The sequence below is a fragment of the Lontra canadensis genome, unplaced genomic scaffold (genome assembly GCF_010015895.1).
Source record: "Lontra canadensis isolate GAN:19392208 unplaced genomic scaffold, GSC_riverotter_1.0 scaffold1, whole genome shotgun sequence".
In the NCBI taxonomy this organism is placed as follows: domain Eukaryota; kingdom Metazoa; phylum Chordata; class Mammalia; order Carnivora; family Mustelidae; genus Lontra; species Lontra canadensis.
In genome coordinates this window covers 49,943,154-49,966,928 of record NW_022630995.1, presented here as the reverse complement: position 1 = coordinate 49,966,928, position 23,775 = coordinate 49,943,154, and the positions used below count along the sequence as shown (strand labels likewise).

Genomic DNA, 23,775 nt, shown 5'->3' with positions numbered 1-23,775 from the left:
CCTATTCCTCTGCCCCTCCCCCATTCATGCATGCATGCACACACCTCTCTCTCTCTCTAATAAATAAAATTTTTTAAAAAGTTATAGAAATTCTAATTAAAATTATTTTAAATGGGAGAAACAGATTTTCCTCAGTAACCAGCATTTTAATGTTAGCACCAACAAGGCTCCTACTGAGATAAATGGGTCCTAGATGAAAACAAAATTAGTAAAATTGAAATGAAACCATTTTATAATCAGTCCTGACATTTAAAGTTGTTCCTTTTTGGTGGTAGCTAAGCAATTACTAAAAAAAAAAAAAAAGAAAAAAACCGTAAAGTGATACTTAAACCTCAAGAATGAAACTAGTGATAAGTAAATACTAATAAATATATATAATTTTAGAATATTTAGCCCACTGTCCACTGCTTTTAGCAGCAGTCTATTCTAAAGAAAAACAATACATATACAAGCATGCATACAAGGAAATTAAACCTTACAATTATTTATAGAGAAAATATTAACAACCTAAAGAGACTTGATAACAACCTCTTTATCATGGATTGGTATGCATCTATTTTATATGAAGAGGAAATGGGTTTACATGACCTCAGGTTTTACAAAGTTACAAAATATCATTAGAGTGTGATGACATTTTGGTCAAAGTACAAGAAAAAGATGAAGAAAATATACTAAGTTATCTTTGACAACAGCTACCTTTGAGTGATAAGAATGCAATGCAAGATGGGCTTTGGTTTACTTCTTTTAGTTTCCCTTCTCTTCCAGCTTTACTGAGGTATAACTGACAAATAAAATTTTAAGAGATGTATTTAATTGCTTTATTCTCCCCTCCCCCATTCAAAATTTAAGATATTTTAAGAGTACATCATGATGATCTGATACATGTATATGCTGTTTCTTTTCACAAATCTTAATTTTCATCCAATAGCATACTTTCCTTGTGAAAACTACAACAATAATGATAATAAAGAGGAAATGTTGGTACACAACTGCTTATTTCCAGCTACAAAGACTAAACTGGAATCTCCTTTGATCATTTTAAGGATGGCTTTTGGTTTATATGGTTTTTTTCCTTCTTTTTCTTTTTATAAATGTTATTTTATGTCTCTCAAGCCTTCAGCTACTACTCAAAATCATGATTTTCAATAGCTGCATATTATAAATGAATGTGTCACAAGACATTCAACCAATCCCCTATTTTTGAGACTCAAAGATAGGCTTGTATTTAAATACTGACATACAAAGCTGATCATTTCCTAGTAATTAAGCCCTCATGTAGAATTATTGGATCAAACTGTATCAAATTTTTAAGAACCCCGACACATACTGCCAAATTCTATATCAAAAAGGCTCTATTATTTATTATTTCACACTCCTACCAACAAATAATGATGGCATCTTCAGATTCTTTTTTTTTTTTTTTAACTATCAACAAACTCCTGGTTTGCCAACTAATGGAAAAATCTGAAGATCTATACTATTCCCTGAAATTGTTTTTCATAAAGAAAGCTGTTCAGAACCCAAGAACCTTAAACACCAATCCAAAAAACAATTTTTTATCCAGCTGACTTAACTGTTCGCATAAACTAAATATGTATTATCAGATCCGTGAAGATTAATGGTTGTAATCAATTCCAGCATGGTATAAAGAGAACTTTCAGACTGTCAAGAAAAACAGAGTAACAAGTAAAATACAGCAAACCCTTCCTCTGCTTTTCCATCTCCCTTACCGCATGTCAGCAACTCCTGCTTCACCCCCGTGACTGGCTGGGCCTGAAGGGACTTTGGATAAACACACCGCGTGTCCCGTATGGTGATGTTTCTCTCCTTCACCCAGCGATGCATCCACAATATGTTGCAATCACACAAAAGATACTCAGTCTGAAATTCTCTGTAGCATACAAAATACAAATTAGTGAGTGTGGCGAATAAAATTAAACATCATGTTTGCTTTATATTGGCTTCTGCTTTGGGTGACAAGCACACTAGGGCTCACCCTCGGTGGCCTTAGGCACACAACACCAACTGGTTCTGTTTTCCTTTCCGGTGAGAGGACAGGCAGGATGGCTGACCCCAGCACACCTCCCTGGTAATTCAGGGACTAAACGCTTGAAATCAAAGCTGGTATGCAAACACAAATCCAGCTATCATCCCTCTTCTAGGCAACAAGCTCCTTAGTGCCAGGGTCTGGAATACCAAATCTCCCATCTTTTATGCCTATCCAATTTCTATCCATTCATCAGTAAGCATGGTGGCACTAACACTTGACCTTGAACACGTCTCCAATTGTTCTAGCATCATGGCCATGCTTTTGCCTTAAATGCCTACAAACTATTAATTTTGGTAACATAAAGGAATATTTGACCATTTATCATGGTTATATTTTGTCTGACCAGAGTCTAAGTTTATCAAGGGTGGAGACTCTCTCGGACACTTCTCCACTTGCACCAAGTGATACGAAGATACTTACCAACTTAAGGGGTATAAAGTTAACCCACTGAAAGTAAAGGAATACCTCATAGTTGATATGAAAGAAAATACAGAATTATTTTTATATGAGGCAAGAAATTTTATAAGTTGGCACCTGGGTATAAGAAACAAAGGATAATATGTACAACTGGGATAAAAGCATCATAATTTATTGAATACTTGGTTTTACAAAGCACTACTTACGTGTTGCACGATATGCTAAGTCCAGCTAATAACAATAAATACAGATACTGTCCCCTGTTAACCTGCAGGACATTATATAATAGTGGAACAAAACAAATACAACCAACACAGAATATAACCTATTCTATACAAATAAATCAAAGTGCAAAGAGCAAACATAACGTGTGCTCCTAACACAGCACACCAACACGGGCTTTATCTTATTAGTTCTGGGGAAAAAAAAAAAAAAAAAAGGAGGGTGGGAATTAGAATTGGACTAATTTTTTTTTTTTTAAGATTTTATTTATTTATTTGACAGACAGAGATCACAAGTAGGCAGAGAGAGAGAGGGGGAAGCAGGCTCCCTGCCGAGCAGAGAGCTCAATGTGGGGCTCGATCCCAGAACCCTGGGATCATGACCTGAGCTGAAGGCAGAGGGTTTAACCCACTGAGCCACCCAGGAGCCCCTAGAATTGGACTAATTTCAAACTCCTTAGTACCACCTTCTGGTCGGTTTCCAGCACTAGTGGGTGAAAGAAAAAAACTGGCCAGAGCGCCTGGGTGGCTCAGTGGGTTAAAGCCTCTGCCTTTGGCTCAGGTCATGATCCCAGGATCAGGATCCTGGGATCAAGCCCCACATCAGGCTCTCTGCTCCATGGGGAGCCTGCTTCCTCCTCTCTCTCTGCCTGACTCTCTGCCTACTTGTGATCTCTGTCAAATAAATAAATAAAATCTTAAAAAAATAAAAAAAATAAAAACTGGCCATTTTCCCCCAATTTGGGAGGAAAATCCTTCTTACATTCCTGCTATCCAGGGTCTCAAAAGCCAGATTATTCTTTGTCATCTTTTTTATTTTCTCAACTTCACAGAAGTGGCAGACCTGAGCCCACTAAATATGCTAAAGAGATGTTTTCACTAAAAAATAATGGCAATAAAAAGACCAGACAGAGTTTAATCCAACATGGCTCCAGAAGCATGTACATAGGTCCACCATGATGCCAAGGGGCCAGATGAATGCCTAAGTATTAGTTACATCTCAAGGAAAACTGCTGATAGGTCTAGAAAATTCAAGAAAAACAGCAGAGAAGGGGAGGGGAGGAGAAGGGACGGTGGGAAAGAAGTCAAGAAACACCAAACAGCAACTGCTAGGGAAGAAGACATTCTTCCTTGGAAAAATGGTCAATCCCATAAATTATACACAATAAAAATTTAAAAAGCATTATACTTAACTGTATTTCCAATAGAAATTAGTATAACTTACAGTTTGAAATATATTATAGTTCAGCTGGAAATACCATTACTGTCAAAAGGCATGCCCATACAATCTCAGTTAACAAAACTGCTCCAAGAGTGGAGGAAAAAAAAAAAACAACCACCAATTCTAAAGCTACAGAGAACTGTGTCCATATATTTTTGCATTGATTTCATAAAGCAAGTATTCTACATAAACATTCCTAGCAACGTCAGTAACAACTTATGAATTCAGTTTGGGGAAAGGGTTACAGGATAAAGGTAAATCTCAAAAACATAAAATATTCTTAATTACAGATTCTTCACAGGGAGGAATGATATTTTATATTTTGAGGATTCATCCACTAGTCAAACAATAAAATATTTCCTAACTTTAAAATAAAATGAAAGAGAATGAATTGTCAATTTATTTACTCTAAATATAGAGAGAGATAGTATTCTAAGGAGAAAATGGTTGTCCCAGTCTGAAACACATCATTCAGGTTTACAGTAGGTTTTTCAATAAGAATGCATACTCTCAAGTGAGAGTCTTTGCAAAATCACCAGATTTTCCCCATGAAGCCTCTGAAACCATTTAATAACTGTTTTTAATTTTTAAAAACCAAGATATATTTATCAAAACAGAAAAAAATTTTCTTACTTACAAAGACCGTAGTGAGCCAAGATAATCGAAAGTTCCTTGAGATAATGAAGAAAACAAATTCCCTGAAAGGTTTCTAGGGAAAAAAAAAAATAATAATTTCATTTAAAAAAATACTAACAATTATTTATCATTTTACACAATTTGCTAGCATATCCTATAATCACTGAGTAATGTTATAAAGAATTTATGAAAGTTGTTTTAAATCTTATAAAAAGGAAACTAGTAAATGTGTTATCCAAGGGTAGAGAAATTTGTTCTTAATCTATATAAAGTAACAAAATTATTTTAAAATTATTACTATCAGATAATGACTTTCTACCAAATACCAGGTGAACCCAAAAGCTACCTTACTGAGCCAGAACTTTTGTCACGCTCTCATTATAAGTGAATTACTCTTCATGTGTTAACTCAACTTCACTTAAGAAAACAGAAATGTAAAAACAAGAAAAGGACAGGGATGACCTGAATAAGCAGGGGCACCAACCCCCAGGAACTGAATAAAATATGACAACAGAGTACAATGAGTCCAGGGTTTAAAACACATAATTCAGTGTTGTCCTTGGGCAAATTACTTAACCTATCTTGTTTCCCCTTGTATCAGATGACTTTAATAAATATTATCAACCTTTGCGTAGTTTTATATGAATTAAACCCAGAACACCCTATGCTAAAATTTGAGGTGGTTCGTTATACCCGTAATGATTCCACACTTGACCCTAAGCTCCAAGAGCAGAGGGCCTTGTAGGTCTTATTTGCCAGGCAGATAGTAACAAGCTGGGGTACACAGTAGGTGCTCAATAGGGGTGACTGACTGTTCAGGATGTAGACTCTATCTTCAGGAAGCTTCTAATAGTAAAACAGAGCTGAGGGCTCTGGGAAGATGGCAGGATTGTATAACCACCACAAGCTCTGTTCAGAACCTATTGTAGTATCAAGAATAGATAGAATTTAAACCCAGAATTCTCAAGGAAGATGTCCTGAGACCTGGGAGGAGGCCCGCCTCTCCTCTGGAGTCTGGGCTAAATCCCTCCCATGTGGGAGAAAGTGACAGTTAACAGATGGATCCTGCAGCAGTGTATTCCTGGAGGGCAAGACTTAATATTACACAAATGCCAATCCTTCACAAATTAATACACAATGAAATTCAGTAAAAACATCCCTGGATTGGTTTTTAAATGTAGCATACAAATTTCTGATAGAAAATGTCTGGATAAAAGGATTCTGATCTTCACAGAACTACCTGGGAACTTAAGCAAACAAACAGACAAAAAAAGGGTATCTGTCAATTAAAAGAACAATGAAAGAGATGCCCTTCGCTTTTCTGGCCCATCAGAGGGGATACTGAATATAGCCTCTGAAAAGGGTATTGCTGATGGAAGTGTAAATCACTGCTGTATTTTTAAAAAGTAACCTAGATGCAATTAAAGTGAACAGCAGTATTTTTATAAAGCTATTCTATGTGGAATTATGTGATTACTCAGGTCTGGAAGACAAGAGATGGCAGATGGAACTAAAACAAGGCTGGCTGTGAAGCTGCCAAGTGTTAAGACTGAGGAAAGGGTGCATGGAGATTCCTTATACAATTGTCTCTAATGTTTGTTTTTTTTTTTGTTTTGTTTTGTTTTGTTTTTTTAACAAGTTTGAAGATTCCATAATGGTAAGTTGAAAATAAAACTCTATCATACACATATAGGACTTAAGTATAAAAAAAATAATGGCATCTTACAGGGATCATTAGATTCTAATTATTATGTAATTTCATTCTAATCATTAGATATTATTAGCTATTTCCTCTTAAAAATCACAGAGGAAGGAATCACATTGAAGTGAGACATGCCATCCTCTCCGTAAATCCCAACACAAACCAATTTTCCCTCCAGTGTCGGAGCAAGGCTGGCTGAACACCAGAGTAACTGGCTTTGGTTTGGGAACCATAAAAACTTACACACGTTTTAAAACACTAGAGTCACACTCCAGCTCTGAGATACTTACACAAAAGAAGCAAAAAGGTACTGAGAATGACAACCAGCACAGAAAAGTCATTGCTCCCATGTCCTATCAGCTCCCTGAATGGAGTAGTAGGTGAACTATCTCCATCCATCCCCATTCCCACCTTCTATGCTGTGGTTTCTTAATATCTTAATTTTTCTTTATTGACTTTTTGCTAAACAGATATATTTGAATGCCTGTAGGTTAAATATGTATGATGACGCATCACCTATGTATATACAAGGGAAGATTACTAGGGCCAATTTGTTAAAGGAGGGGAAAACACAATCAAATGGAATCTCCTGCAACAGAATAATAATTGACTAAATTATAATCAGTTCTGTACTTGGAATATTCAGTAATTATTAACAAACATGAACTATGTCAACATGTCACCCTCTTGAAAAGAGATTAATGACATGCTGATAATTTTTTTCAATAAATTGCTGAGTAGAGCACATACTTAAAGCTCTGTATGTATGCCTATACCTTTGTGGGGGCAACAGAAAAATCTGAAAATGATCCACCAGATAACTAGTACAGGCCAGCTCACAATACATCTGAAGTGATGGAAGGGAGGTTTAACTTTTCCTTCAAATCTGTATGTGGTTTTATTACTTAATGATCTCAGTAATTGCTCAGTTGTATAAAGGAAGTTCTTATAGATTATTTATTTTTTAAACATTATTTATTCACTCGAGAGAGAACAGAAGCAGGGGGAGAGGCAAGGAGAGAGGGAGAAGCAGGCTCCCCACTGAGCAGGGAGCCAGCCCCGCCCCCTGGGGGGTGGGTGTCGGGTGTCCTCAATCCCAGGACCCCAGGATTGTGACCTAAGTTGAAGGCAGATGCTTAACCAGCTAAGCCACCGGGGCATCCCCACTCACCAGTTACTTCTGATAGAAAAGTATTAAAGGTATAATTCTCAGAAAAAAAATAAAAATTTAAACTGATCAAAATTCATGAAAAAAGGGGGAAAAAAGAAAGCTTTTGATCTGTTGAGCCCCATCTTTGGTCTGGCAGTTATTTGCACTGTAGAGGGAGAGGGTAGGGACCCCTGCAAGTTACGTCTTCCCCTCTGAGACCGTTCTCCCCAGAAATTCTCCATCAACAAAGGCACAGATCCATACACAGAATTAATCAATCCCCCCACATCCACGTCCACTGAAGCCTCAGGCATATTTAAAGTTATTTCTGCTTTCTGAACCTGAACTTCCAAAGCCACTACTTACTTCAAACCGAGGAGAAGCAAGCATGGGCAAGAAGGCCACCACCTGTCTGCTGAAGTCTCACCCAGGCCCTGGGGGGGCCTCCACTCCAGCCTCCTGGGCTAAGAAAGAGGCCCCACAAGTCCCAGATCCGAGGTTCCGAAGCAACCCAGAGAAACCAGCTGAAGAAGCAGTAAAGGAAGTATCTATAAAGAGTGATCCGCTCTGGATTCCCTCCTGCTCTACACCTGCTCTTCTGGGTGGGAGATAGGCTGGGCAAAAAATGCACTACATGTCCGACTGCTAACCAAATTCCCTCTTCCACTTGTTTGAGAAGATGCTTCTCTTCCCAGTGGGAAACACAGACTGTTATCAGCCTTCGCAACAGGCATACAGGCGGGCTCAGAGACCCTAGAAATCTGCAGATCGGGGCTGTCCATACAGCACACTTGTCCAAAGTTTCTTGATCCATGACTCTAGACCTGTGTCAACCCAAATTACGATGAGCAACTCCACTGCAATGCTTCCCTGAAGTTACTAAGCTACCTCAAATGGCAATTTTTCTTAGAACAGTCTTTAGAGAATATAAAGTCAGGTTTACCCCTGTGTATGCCACAGAGTGTTGCATTAAAAGAGTCACAGTGACCTATTATTACATGGGCTACAAAATCACTCAACCAAATCTCAAGGTAGAGAACTTAGTAGTGCTATTCTACTGTTGTAACGATTCACCTGGCTAAATGTCCGGTAAAGTCTCACAACAGTTATCACAGAATTAATAAAAATATAAGTGATGAATTTAAGCTCTAAAACTCCCCAAAACTTCAGTTTCTGAGGCAGGAAGGAAAAAAAAAAAAAGTATAAGGAAGTAGTCAAGTGGCCCTAACGTAATGGCTGTCCCTTCTAGCACTTTTGCCTAAAGAACCCATCTTGCTGATGGGTCGATAATCCCTGGGCCACAGTTATCAGTTATAAATTCATTGGGAACTAACTGACATGGATGAAAAAGTAAACTCCAGACTCTTCTTCATTTCTTGAGTCACAGCTATCCAAAAATGTAACAGATTTTTTTCTTCATCAATGCTTCATATTGCCAATTTTTTTTTAAGATTTTATTTATTTATTTGAGAGAGAGACAGTGAGAGAGAGCATGATCGAGGAGAAAGTCAGAGGGAGAAGCAGACTCCCCGTGGGGCTGGGAGACCGATGTGGGACTCGATCCCAGGACTCCGGGATCATGACCTGAGCCGAAGGCAGTCATCCAACCAACTGAGCCACCCAGGCATCCCCATATTGCCAATTCTTATGCAGTCCTCAAAACCAAAAATGTAAGACTCTTAAGAAGAAACAACAGAAGCACTGAAATAAAATTGCTGCAATCCAGCCACAAAAAAAGAAAAATGCAATTGGTTTAATTAATTTCAAGTTATGAGCAAAGCTGTATACCAAATCAATCTTATACTGAAACACTTAAGTTTGGCCATGTATCTCTCCTCCCAAATTAAAAGGCTTACTGAAGGGAGCACCTGGGTGGCTAGATGGTTAAGCATCTGCCTTTGGCTCAGGTCACGATCCCAGGGTCCAGAGATCGAGCCCTGTATCGGGCTCCCTGCTCAGTGCAGAGCCTGCTTCTCCCTCTGTCTCTGCCATTCCCTCTGCCTGTGGTCTCTGGCCCTCTCTGTCAAGAATAGAAATAAAATCTTTTTTTTAAAAAAGGCTCACTGAAAAATACTGCAAGTTTGCTAAGAAGCAGGAGTATCTTGTGGTAGCCTAACAAGTGATCTGAAGTCCCCTCCCTTACTGCAAAGATGAAATAATCTCACTATTGATGGCCCTAAGAGCTTTTTCAAAGTTAACATGAATGAAGTTGCAGAAACGTTCTGAAAAGCCACAGAAAGAACCAGGCACAGACAATCCTTGTAATAGACCTTCGACCCTAAATCCCAAATTTCATCCTGCACCCTATTCGCAGACAACTACTCTATAAAACAGGATTTTATGCCACTTTCCCAACATAAATGTCCTTCAGTGGCTTCCTATCGTTAAATCAGTTCTAAGCCTCTGTCTGCCTTTCATATGCTCCCATACAAAGTTCTATTAAAGATAATCAGCCTTATTTCTAGTCACTCCCAAACAGAGCTTCCTCATTTTAAAAATAAAATAAAAATGTATTTGATGGCTTATACAAAGTTCTTCTGCATTTATATTATATATAAATTATAAGAGAGGGATACAGATCATTCAAACTCTAATCTTTATAAAAACTTTGAGGTACTGAGAACCTCACAGATGAAAAAAAAAAAAAGAAAAGCTCAGAAAAGTGGGTTCACCCCAAATCGCAAAGTCAGAGGCATGACTCAAATGGTGATTTTACTCTTCATGCGGATGGCTTTCCCCTTGACACCGTCTTTGCTCTCACTTCCACCTTTATGCATCATTGGCTGCGCTTCTTTTTCCTTTCTAACTAATCCAATCTTTTCAATCTCTGCACCAACAGCCCCTTCCAGGAAACTGATTCAGACCAGGAAAGCTTCTGACCCATCTCTCCCAACATGAACATGTTCTCTAAGGCACATACTCCGTTAACTGGCTCTCCGCGTGTGTGCGCAGGCGCGCGCATAATACATAATATTATGTTCTGATGACATTATATCCCCACGATTGAATTTCCAGCTCCTTAGCTCCTTCTCCTTCCATAATCCTGACAGCTGCTACTTTACTATCAGACATATCACAGGTGTCTATAAATGTCTGGGTACCAGTTCACAGGTTTTCTTATATTTTAATGGAAAAGACATACTTACAGCCTAACCAGATTGGTGAGTCCTCGAAATATGTCTGCATTCAGACATCCTATTCGATTGTTTGTCAGATCCCTAAAGAGAAAAGGGAAAAAAGTGTCTTCAATTAGTTCTCTTGGATGAAGGTTTCCTATGTTCAATATTCAAGAACAGCACCCAGGTATCATGCAAGATCTTTGTTTTCAGCATCCCTGAGAAGTTTACCTACTTCAGTGAGTTAAGGGGAGCACTGAGAGAACAAAATAGTACTTGCTCTCACCGACTTCTGCCATGTACAGACTAAGCACTGTCTAATTACAGTGCCCTCTATATTTCAAGCATTTATTCCTGTAAAATGACTCAGGATAAAACTGGAGTGGTAAAAATGAGACTCAATCTATCTTACTGTCTGTGAGAGAATTCCTTAGATGACCTACACCGTTCATTATGCTGGGGAAGTTAGGGACAGAGCCCAGTCGCAGTGAACATCAGACAGACAAAAGAAAAAGGGGCAAATTACCAAAATGCTGGAACTTTTATTTCTTAAGAATTCCTGAAATTTAATGCTTTCTGATGTCATCCCTTAAATAGTCAGTTTTGACTGTAATGAGAAAACTGAGTTTGCTTTTACCTCACAGATCTATGGTTTAGTCTCCAGGCCAGATTACCTTTTCTAGGTAACAGCCTAATTATTTTTTCCCATCACGCTAAACTTTTTCTTTTCTTTTTCTTTTTTTTTTTAAGATTTCCTTATTTTAAAGACAGAAAGAGAGGGAGGGAGAGAGGAGAAGAGAGGCAGAGGAAGAAAGAATCCCAAGCTGACTCCCCACTAAGCATAGAGCCCAAGGAGAGGCTCAATTCCATGACCCTGAGATCATGACCCGAGCAGAAATCAAGAGTCAGACACTTAACTGACTGAGTCACGTGGGCGCCCCACTCTTTTTTAAAAAAGATTTTATTTATTTCTTTATTTGAGAGAGAGAGAAAATAAACATGAGGAACAGGGAGGCAGAGGGAGAAGCAAACTCCCCGCTGAACATGGAGCCCCATGCAGGGCTCACTGCCAGAACCCTGATATCTCATGACCTGAGCGGAGTCAGGCGCTAACCAACTGAGCCACCCGGGCGCCCCACCCCACTCATATTCTTATGTTACTTTCTAAATATGGTTTTTCTTTTATTACTTTCCAAATATTTTTTTCTCCTCAATCCATGCAGCTTTTTCCTTTTTATTTACATAAAATGTTTAGTAGAGATAAATGAAATAAATGAGAATTTCTGTAACCTTCAAGTAAGACAGCATGGCTTTCAACAATTTTTCCATCACTAGATTTACTAAGCTGTATATAAGAAAACCCCAAAAACAATGAATCTTAATTTTTATCAGTTCCTCCTCAGGAATTATTCATCCCTTGGATTTTGATAAAAGAATTAAAGCAAGATTCTAAACCAAACTTTGACCAAAAATATTTTTATCACCTTTTTCTTCAATGTCCATATTATTCTTTGTAGTGGAAAAGTACCTATTCTTTGAGTCATGCTCTGAGTTACTCTTTAGAGAAGCAATTTGCACCACCCATTTCTGAACTAAAATTGTTGGGTTCTAAATTGTATAACTTGATAACAGCAGAAACTGTATTAGCTGGACAATAAACCAGAAATGATAATGGCAGAATATCTGACTCAAATACCTACGCACTAAGTTTCTCTCCGAGGTATTCTGAAACCTAGCTCAGGTAATCCTGAGTTTCCCTAAATTTCACAGCTCTGCCTTTCCTATCTTATGGCAACTTTTGATTAAAAAAAACTTAAGCAATACGAAACATTACCCGCGCGTGCCGTGACTCCAGGCTCCTGCTCCTCAGAATATTAAAGTGAGGTATGTAATCCGATGGGACTTTTTTTTTAATTCCAGCTGATTTTCCCTTTATTTCTGGGTTTTACTGTTTAAGAAAATTAGGCATCATTTTGTGAATTGCTGCTTAAACAAGCATTTCTGGGCTCAATTCATTATCTTGTTTCACTTCTGAGCTTTAACTGGAGTAATTACCACTGATTCTTTGGGAAACAATTTCATTATAGCTATACCTATTTAAAATGGTATTTAGGTATTGATAATGGGTTTTATTTAGATTGAGAATCTGCCTGAATTTGTTGATAAAGCAAAAGAGAAGTGAATAGGTCTAGGTTTTACCTACTTTTGGTAGTTTATCCTTCAGAAAGCCACTTAATCTTCCTGATTCAAATTATCTATAAAATAAAGGCAAAGGCCTGCTACACTTACAAAAAAGCTTTATGTGTGCTGTCGAGTGAGAGGCACAACTGGAATGAATGATTTAGAGCCTCATAAGAAAGAAAGCCTGTATCCACAAGTAACCAGCAAACATGAATACCACAGAATATCTTTGTATCTCATTGAGTTTACATATAGGACTCTCTCAGCTTGCAAGTCATATACCCTAAGTCCCATTACACATCAGCTGCTTGAAATTAAGAATGTATTTTCCAGTGGGAAGAATATTATAAATGGCAATTACCTTCCTAGGCAAGAACACAAGAGACTACTTAACATGTAATACAGTGAAAGAACGCTCAGGCAGTGCTAGGGACGATACCAGTAATTAAATGCTACTGAACAAGAAATTTATTTATTTATTTCAGATGGAAGTACTTGAGAAATTATTTACTGAAGGATGGAGAACCGGGTAGAGAACCAAAGATCTTCTGCACTACCCTTAAAACACCCCAATGAAACTGCTTTGTATTAGCAGTCAAGTTCCCTTCAACCTGTATCTCAACGTGAAGATATTATTAGCATGTTACACTCCTAAAAAGAGCTTCCCTCCCAACAAGCTGGAAATAAAGGGGGGGCCAATCACAAAGGGAGAGAATCAGTTGTCTGTCTTGTCTGGTAATATGACATCACATCCCTCTCACTGGGAGTCAGGAGGAAGCTAGAGGGAAAGATTATTCTAGAAGTTCCCAAACATTAGCATCAGAATTGCCAAGAGGGCCAAGAAAATAAAGACAGTTTGGCCTCAGCCCCAGTTTCTTTTCTTTTTTTCTTTTTTAAGATTTTATTTGACAGAGAGACACAGTGAGAGAGAGCGCGAGCGAGCGCAAGCGAGCGAGCACAAGCAGGGGGGAGCAGGAGAGGGTTAAAAGCAGGCTTCCCACTGAGCAGGGAGACCAAAGTGGGGCTCAATCCCAGGACCCTGAGACCATGACCTGAGCCGAAGGCAGACACTTAACGACTGAGCCATCCAGGCGCCCCTCAGCCCCAGTTTCTGTTAGGGTGGGTCGAACACCAACACTCCAGCTTCCTGCTTGAGGCCTCCTGTTCTCACCCTGATTCAAACTGACCCATCAAAACACGGTGCCCATGTGCCCCTGGGGAGGAGCACAAAGAAAGGGACTCAAGGTCATCAACAAGCTCACTACACAGCTGCCCCTCCTCCCCCGGGGCTGGTGCAGCAGCCTGACCATGGCCACGTTCCACACCCTCGTCTGTGTCAGACTGGATGCCTGCATCCAGTCACTGCATGACTCTCCGCATGAATTTGCATGCATTGGAAGGTCTACTCCTGTGGCAGGTGAGTCCTAGCAGCTCTCAGCAGCTGTGCTCTAGCTACGGCTCCCTCTTCTGGTAAGTAGAATCCACGTCCACATCCAGGCTCCTGGGTGGTACACAGGATCCCACCTGGCTGCCAACCCTTTGAGGTGCTCTGGAGTTACCCCCAGATCTCTGGATCCGGGCGCACCACTGGACCCCCACAGTAGACTCCATTTTTATTCAACGGAACGGATGCTGCTCCGTCTCACCACCGATCTCACCGCTGGACCCAATTACTACTGTTGCTGGGCTCTACACCAAGTAGAGCCACTACTCCAACGCCCGCGAAATGCCTGCTCGCCTCCAGCACTTATGTTATCCCTACCCAGAACTCCAGTCTGCATTAACACCACTGCCCTGCTCCAGACGGCCTGTTTTTATGACCTGCCTCATTAAAAAGCCTTAACTGGAAAACAATGGAAGCAGAGTGTACAGGGAAGAAAACAGATCCAGGGCGAGACATCCTGAGACAACCCAGGACGTCCAGAGCGCACCAATGTCTGATGAAAACAATGAACCACCACCCGGTGGCCTCAAGAAAAACCATGGTCGTAATGTCACCTCCTACAGGATCTGACTGAAATTTCAAACAATGTTACACAGTGAAGGGAGAATCCTTTAACTCCTGCGATGTCTCATCTTCTAGAACTCTGAACACTAGGACTGACCAAGATGGGGCATTGAGAGGAAAGCTTCAGAGGATACATTTTAGATGAAAAAAAAAATATTTGCATAAATAGTATTTTTTAAATAAGCAAAAATAGCATAGCCACCTCTAACAATTGGACCTGACTGTAAAAAGGAATGAGTCTGGAAGGACAGAATCATAGATACAAGATGTTAAAAGTATTAGGAGAGAAAGGACTTGTCAGCATTTAACTGTCTTGGCATGATTCAACTCAGAGCAAACGCAGCTTATTTTATTATACAAACAACACGGGAAACAAAAAAGATGGGAAACAAACAAACAAAAAACAAAAAACAAAACCAGGCACCCTCAATACTTTATAAACATTAAATAATAAGAGAGCATGAGAGCGACATCTGGCCGGCTCAGTCTGTAGAGCAGGTGACTCTTGATCCCAGGGTTGTGAGTTTGAGCCCCATGTTGGGCATAGAGATTATTTAAAAATAAATTCTTTAAATAAATAAATAGGGGGTGCCTGGGTGGCTCAGTGGTTAAAGCCTCTGCCTTCAGCTCGGGTCATGATCCCAGGGTCCTGGGGTCGAGCAGCATGTCAGACTCTCCGCTCAGCGGGGAGCCTGCTTCCCCCTTTCTCTCTGCCTGCCTCTCTGCCTACTCGTGATCTCTGTCTATAAAATAAATATTTTAAAATAATAATAAATAAACAAACAAACAAATAAAGGAGCATGATAGAACAAAAAAAAAAAAAAAAAGGAGAGAGAGAGAGACAGGGAGAGAGGAAGGGCTGATTGTTAAGAAGAGTGAAAGCATCGTCTCATCCCCAACATCCTCTGTCCCCATTTGTGTGCACTTACATGATTTCTCCTTCCTGCCATCAGAAACATTCTGAAACACAAGTCTGATGTCAACTCCATATTCGAAAAGTCCCGCTAGCCCCACGCTGTCTAAAGACATTCAAAGTTCCTTAACCTGGCAGGTCCTCTCTGGCCTACGAGAGCCTACTCTCTCTGTGACCAGACTGCATTCCACTTTGTACTTCACACTCTGGCTCCACACCAACGTCCACTCTGCTTAGAACGCCCATCTTGTTATTTTTCGATATGCAGGACTCATCCTTCAGGAGCAAGGTCAGATTGGAAGGTCTACTCCTGTGGCAGACCCCTCCCCTCCCAGGTGACCCTCTCCCTTCCTTGGCACGTTTTGAGGATGGCTTTATCTGTGACAGCTCCCATGTGCATGTGGTAGGGCTATTTCCATTAACTAGACTTGCCCCGAAGGGTCTGTGGGCTCTTCCCAACAAGTCAGGCTATGGTAAGCAGCCAGCACTTAATAGTAAGAAATGTCTTTCAAAGGAATAAGGGATGGTGGGACAGTCCACAGGGCTTGAGTGTAGGACAACCTCGCCAATAGGAGAATGTTCATAGGCAGCTGTGGAAACCACATAAAAAGGAGAGAAGGGGAATTGTTTAGTTTCAGAAGTAATAAAAATTGCTTGTTGGTTTTGAAATAATAACACGCAGATAAAGTATACATTCAAAAAGCAAGACTTTAAACCATTAATAGAAAAGGGCCTCAAATGATACGCATATACAACAGATAGAGTTTGCATGCATTCATACCTTGAAAATCCTCTATGCATGACATATGATCATCACTGGCAAAGCCAATACAGTAATCATTTCCTTAGCATAAGAAGGACTCAACCATCTCCCATCAAATAAATCAAATTACCGCACAAGTTAACCACTTTCTATACTACCTCTATTAAATATTCTTTTTCTATCATGGACCTAGTCAATAAACTAAAAATTGTTTAAAATCCATTTCTTTTGGGGTGCCTGGGTGGCTCAGTGGGTTAAAGCCTCTGCCTTCAGCTCAGGTCATGATCCCGGGGTCCTGGGATCAAGTCCCACATCGGGCTCTCTGCTCCACGGGGAGCCTGCTTTCTCCTCTCTACCTGCTTGTGATCTCTGTCAAATAAATAAATAAAATCTTAAAAAAATAAAATCCATTTCTTTTAATCATGTTAAAGCTTGAAGGAGGGTAATAGCTCCTTATAAAAAGAAGAGTTCAGGGGTGCCTAAGTGCTCAGTCGGTTTTTTGATTGTGGCTCACGTCATGAAACTCTTGATTTAGACTTGGGTCATGATCTCAAGGTTGTGAGATGGAGACTTATGCCCTGTGCTCAGGGCAGAGTCTGCTTGTCCCTCCCCCTCTGCTCCTCCCCTGCTCACGCTTCCGTGCACGTGCGCGCTCGTGCATACTCTCATGCATACTCTATCTCGCTATAAAATAAATAAAACCTTTAAAAAGAAAAGAAGAAAGAAAAATAACAGTTCAAATTTGTAGGCAAGCAATTCAAATACTTACAATCTTTTTAGCGATGAAAGTCCCCAAAAGGCACCTGGATCTATACTACTAATAAGATTATTTCGGAGGTCCCTGTTAAAAACAGAATAAAAGTTATCACTTACAAGCACTATAACAAATATTTAGGCAAACTACAGATACCTGCCACACAGAAAACAAAAATACTGGGAGGAAATCAACGCCAAAAAGGTTAACCTCTATAGCAAGTGGCACAGCCAGAATTCAAATTCAAGAAATCTGATTCCAAAGCGATTTGTTATGGTCAATATAATAAAGGCACATACAAAAAAGGATATATATGTCCCTATATCGTTTGAATTCAAAGTTATGGCCAAGCCACGATCCTATATATTCTTTCTACAATTTTATTCTTAGTATGCTATACTTGAGTTTTATCAAAACAAATCAGAGATTATATTTGTGAACGCAAACTGAATTTTTAAAAACCATCTTCTAAAATATACACTCTTAAAATTCATGTCATTTCATTTTTCATCTTTTCCCTCCCTGGGTTTCTATGGTTAGGATTCCTATAAAATAAAAATGTGATCATTCACAACATGTAGCTCAAAGCAAAGCTCCAGCAGCCCCCAAGGCTAGGGCATCTGAAGGCGGTCTCAATCTACTCCCACTCTTGTGCACAGCCCTACCATGTCAGCACACCGACACCAGGGGCCAGTGGTGAGCGCCACAGCTGTAGCCCTCCACCAGTGAGGATCTGGGCCTCTTGCTAAGGCTGCTGCTCTCTGGTGGGAGTCTGGGCCCAGCTTGGGACCCAAGTGGCCCCACACAAATGTTCACACAGGTCTCAAAGATAGCAGACAGTCAACTACAGGAGCACTCAGAAGCAGAACAGTGGCCCACTGTCCCTGACCACATTCCTGCCAGTGGCTGGCCCACTCTTGAGCTTTGTCACACCCTTGAAGGGGACTCACTCAGAACCTTGCCTGCTGAAGCCAAGAGTGGCTTCCAGTCACCTCTCAGGGCACCTGGCATCAGACTATGCACAGAAACTCTTTGCAACTTCTCTTGTCCTTCCCTTCTCCCTTCTTTCCCTAACAGTGGCAACACCTTGGTGTTATAAGGAGGTGTGTGACATCTCCTTATAAATACATATGGCATAGGGCTGGCTGCACACAGAGTTGATGAAACCATCCGGAAACACAGAGCAACGCCCACTACAAACCACCTCACCAGGTCCTCTAGTCCCTTACTTAATGGAGACTTAAAAGGCTTCCTAGAGGCACCTGGGTGGCTCAGTGGGTTAAAGTCTCTGCCTTCAACTCAGGTCCTGGGATAGAGCCCCACATCAGGCTCTCTGCTCCGTGGGGAGCCTGCTTCCCTCTCTCTCTGCCTGCTTCTCTGCCTACTTGTGATCTCTGTCAAACAAATAAATAAAATCTTTAAAAAAATTTTTTAAATTTAAAAGAAATAAAAGGCCTTCCTAGAAGTGTGTCTTGAGCCATCAGTGCCACCTGTTAGCATGACACTGATGTGACATGTCTCTGGGATCTTCTATAATGATTGCCCCATCATGGGATGTTAGCCTGAGCCCAAACAGTCTATAAACTAGAGAAAAATACAGCGTGTAACTTTTTCAAACCACACCAACTCAGAAAGTGTCTGACTTCCCTTGTCTACCTGTGCTGAAGAGAAGAACCCCAAGGAAGTCTTACTGTAGTGTGCACCGACCCATATTATTTTCTTCCAACCAGTGAAAGGAAGCACATTCAATTTTACTGTCCCATCACCTAATGAAAACTATCTATGTACGGCCTGCTTCATAACATGCTACTTTTTTTCTAATGGTTCATTGAAAGTATTGATATATACTAGTGACAACACTGGGTTTAGTTTCTGAACAGGTTTCCTGAAAATTTCACAAAAACATCCCGAAGAGACTGGCCATCTGCCCTTTGTGGCAGCGGTTGTTTATTTACTGTTAAGTCTGGCATCCTTTTTTTTTTTTTTTTAAGACTTTATTTATTTATTTGACGGAGTGAGAGAGAGCACAAGCTGCAGGAGTGGCAGAGGAAGAAGCAGGCTCCCAGCTGAGGAGGCAGCCTGATACAGGACCCCATCCCAGGACCCCAGGATCATGACCTAAGCCGATGGCAGACACTTACCCAACTGAGCCACCCAGGCACCCCAAGTCCAGCATTCTCGCTGTGTCACTGACACTGGCTGCCCACACTGGCCATGCTGTTTAATACATGGTGATAGACACTGGTCAGAACACCTCAGTAACACTCTGGAAGTGCAGTATGTGAACCCTGGAAGCATCAATGCTCAACAGCAAATCCTGCTCCCTCTTTCTGTAGTCTTACTCCCAGAGTCACATACCAGGTGCTCTTCGGGAGTGTGGCGGGGGACGGGGGGGCGCAGAACAGCCATTCCACTCTCCTCCCCAGATCAGAGCCCTATTTATCTAAATAATACTGAACTCCCAGTATGTTATAACTCTTAAAAAAAAAAAAAAAAAAAAAAAAAAGAAAGAAAGAAAGAAAAAGAAAAAAAAATAACTGGGGCACCTGGATGGCTCAGTTAAGCATCACCCTTTGACTCAGGTCAGGATCCCAGGGTCCTGGGATTGAGCCCCGCATCGGGCTCCTTCTCCCTCTTCCTCTGCCACTCCCCCTGCTTGTTCATGCTCTAATAAATAAATAAAATCTTAAAAAAAATAACCATTAAGCATAAAATCTATGTTCTGATTACCATTACTAAGTATTTCACTGATCAGAACTCAGATTTGCTATTCCACAAGAAAACAGCTTTGTCAATGCTGGCAGCTGACCTAACTTTTTGGGTTTGGGTTTTTATTTTGGTTTTTTGTTTTGTTTTGTTTTTGTTTTTGTACCACAGCCTCTAAGATATTTTTTTCAATAAAGTAAATAAAAATATCTAAAAAGGCCAGGTAGCTTCACAAAATGGAATTGGACGGTAACGAAAGTATCAAGAGATATTCAGGTAAACTCACCAATCCTACCCTTCTCTCTGAATTTCTAATCAGCTTTTAAGTTCTCCTCTTAACTAAGGAGTAAAGAAAGAGATGTTCTTGGGGTAGCAACTTGAAGAGAAAAAGAAAACCAGGCAGAGAATAAGTTCCCTGCTACAAATGCCATGGCCTCAGCATCCCTTATCCCCAAAACCTGCCAGGGGCCCAAATGGCTCCGGCGGCAGACAGCAAGCCTAGGATGACTGCCCCTCAACCCGCCACTCTGTCCCGCAGCCTTTCTCTCAGCTGGCCGACTCCTAAGAGCCACTCCAGGGAAGTCAGAACTGAAGGGCATAAGGGACCCTGAGAAGAACCGTCGCCCCATGAGAGAGGGGAGCAAGAGCAGCCCGGCCTCCGGGGGGGATAAGGATGAAAATGCTCCACCAGGAAGGCACCACACACGGCCCCTCTCGTTGTCCCACTCCCTGATCTGTGAGATTTCTCAGACCACCACTCAAATGAACCACCTGAACCCAAAATTCCATCTCAGGACTTGCTCCTGGGAAAACCCAGATGAAGACACTGGCCCACTAACATGAAAGCCCCTAGCACCAGGCCAAGCATGCACATCTAAGGGCACAGATCTCAAGGAGACTCTACCCACCCGCTCTGTTTTGAGGGCAAGAGGAGAAAGGGGAAGACTGTCAGTCATTCAAAAATTCAAAACCTTAAAAAGTAAATAAATAAAATGTATTCCTATGGGGGGAGAAAATTCAAAACCTTTAGAGTAGGTGGAGGTGAGGAAGGAAAGCACATAAGAAAGGTTCCAGAATTTAACAATGATAACTCAAACTATGACTGCTATCAATTATTTCATGTTTAATTGCTGTGCTAAACATTTTTTTTAGGTTTTGGAGTTGTTTTTTTTTTTTTTTTTTTTTTTTTTTGCTGCCTTCTCCCTTGCACTGGAGAGAAGCACACCTACTTCTCGCATAGGCCATCTGGTACAGATAGTGCTCCAGAATCCCCAACACCACTCTTCCAGGTATGGCCCTGGATCAACCTCCAACCAGGTTTTTCAAACAATGTAGTCTTAGTAACTTGGCAGGATTACATGAACCCGGTCCAACTAAACCTAGGGCCTGGGGCAGTGGGGAGAAGATAGATGGAGACACGAATGGCCACTTCCACTGGTTTAATGAGAGGTCAAAGGTAACCCCAAGACCCTCTTGCTACCACGATTTAAGAGCCTGTTTAGGGGGCACCTGGCTGGCTCAGTATATAAAGTATGTAACTCCTGACCTCAGGGTCATGAATTTAAGCCCCATGTTGGGTGCAGAGCTTACTTAAAAAATAAATAAATAAATAAGAGCCTGTCTAATGAAGCCAAAAGATAGGAAAAGAATTAATGCTGAGCCCCTGGATCCAGCCAAGCCTGAAGTCCAGCTCTAATTCTCTGGGCTCCTCAGTTACACAAATCACTAATTTCAGCAAGCTGGTATCTGTCACCTACCATCCCATTAAGCTCTCAGAATCAATCCCAAAAGATAGGATTCTGGCTGCAGATTAAAACTCACATGCAAAAAGATTATGAAACTAGGCCGAGTTCTGAGTGGCCAAGCCAGAAGTCAGGATTTAAACACATCTTTCTGACTGACAACAGTGGAGATTTACTAAAGGAATGGAGTCAATTTACACCTAGAGCAAGAGGGAGACAGATAAAGCAAATATGCCAAGAAATTGGCAATGGTTAAATCAAAGTACTAGAGATACCATTCTTTCAAATTCTCGCATGTTTGATAACTTTTATTCATTGGAAAGAGCTATTAGATGTGGTATTGTCCAGCCTTCCAGCCTTGTGGGAAAGCCATTCACCTCTCCCTCCTACTCGCCATCATCGCCCCCACACAGTGCTGGCTGCTGTCCTTGCTCCTCTCATCTACACTTCATTTAAAGTGATTTTCCTGGGGCGCCTGGGTGGCTCAGTCAGTTACCTGTCTGCCTTCAGCTCAGGTCGTGATCCTGGGGCGGTCCTGCGATCAAGTCTTGTGTTGGGCTCCCTGCTCAGCAGGGAATCGGCTTCTCCCTCTCCCTCTGCCACTCCCCACTACTTGTGCCTAGCTCACACTCTCACTCACTCTCTCTCAAATTAATAAAAAACCTTTTAAAAATAAATAAATAAATAAAGTGATCTTCCCAAGCATAAAACTGAATATGTGCTGGTTAAAACCTCCAAGAGCTCCAGCTCCCTCAGAATAAAGTCCAGACTCTTTAAAGTAACTTACAAGCCCCTCCACGGCCCTGGCCCTACCTGACTTCCCATTCTGCTCCACACTTTTCTTTAACACTTAGCCAGCCTTTCTCTCTTCATATTACTAGTCATATTTCAAGACATTTTTAGAAAGATTCCTGTTTCTCTCACCTCCAGACCTTGGCACACAGTTGCTTGGTCCTTGACATATACACTTTCCCCCAGCATCTATCCTCACCTCTATCCTGGTTTTCTTGCCTGACTAACTCCTACAAATCCTTTACACCTTGAACAGCATTCCTCTTTCCAAAAAAAAAAAAAAAAAAAAAAAAAAAAAATCACTGAACAACTGTGCCCTGTATTTTCTCTGCTGTGGCCCTCGTCACTCTCTACTGATTACTTAAACCACCTTCACGGAGAGAACAAAGCTCCACACAGGCAGGGTCTATGTCCATCTATTTATTCAGTTGAGAGGGACTGACAGACATTACAGAGTGCAGATGGACACGGCTATGGTCTGGATGTTTGTGTCCTCCCAAAATTCGTATTTTGAAATCCTAACTCCCAAAGTGATGGAATTATGAGGTGGGGCCTCTGAGAGGTGATTAGGTCATGAGAGCCAAGATCTAATGCATGAGATTGATGCCTTTATAAGAGAGACCCCAGAGTGTCCTCATCCCCTTCTGCCATGTGAGGTTACAGCCAACTAAGAAGCAGTCACTCACCGAACAATGAATCTGCTGGCACCTTGATCTTACACTTCCCAGCCTCCAAAACTAAAATGTTTGTTGAAAAATAATGTTTGTTGTTTGCAAGCTACCCCATTATGGTATTTTGTGACAGCAGCCAGAATGGATGAAGACAGTTGATAAATGGATAAAAAAGTACATCATGGCTGAGAGACAGAATTATGTTACCTGACCTTCACTATAAAAGTCTTTTTGGTAAATTACAGCTAGCTACAAAATCATTATGATATTCATAAACTCAGGCAACACAGAGACAGCTGCATCTCACTCATAACTACTTACATTTCTCAATAAAGGCAGAGGGTCATGAGGCCTGCAATTGACCTTCAAGTAATTTGGCAAAAGTGTGGTATGTGTAGGCAAGTTCCAAGAGAAAGAAAAAAATGATAGCAAATCATTACTAATTATTGCATCTGGGTAAATAAATTGGTGATATGGGAGATTACTACATTAATTCTTTAAATTTATATACTTAAAAATTTTCATTAATAAAAATTATTTTTTGTTCCCAACTTTTTAAGTCCCAGGAAATAAAATTAATCATCAGGCCAACCTATTAGTGCCTGTCTCCCTCTGGCCCAAATGATCCCCATCCTACACCTCGAAGAGAAATGATATTTTAGGAGAAAATTCAGTTGCCATATTTTTGACTTGTACTGGATAAGCAAAATAGCTCTGCAAACAAAAATATA

The 23,775-nt window shown here is 40.7% G+C and overlaps 1 protein-coding gene across 1 annotated transcript in view; it reads right to left on the bottom strand.

Moving 5' to 3' along the window:
* Nucleotides 1–23,775, bottom strand: part of ADGRA3 (adhesion G protein-coupled receptor A3) — a 124,277-nt gene that overhangs the window by 58,074 nt on the left and 42,428 nt on the right. The window contains exons 3-6 of the mRNA XM_032854110.1: nucleotides 17,149–17,220; nucleotides 10,545–10,616; nucleotides 4,548–4,619; nucleotides 1,731–1,891 (exon numbers count right to left, since the gene is read on the bottom strand). Coding sequence (XP_032710001.1) covers nucleotides 1,731–1,891; nucleotides 4,548–4,619; nucleotides 10,545–10,616; nucleotides 17,149–17,220 — 377 coding nt within the window. The remainder of the gene's footprint in view (nucleotides 1–1,730; nucleotides 1,892–4,547; nucleotides 4,620–10,544; nucleotides 10,617–17,148; nucleotides 17,221–23,775) is intronic.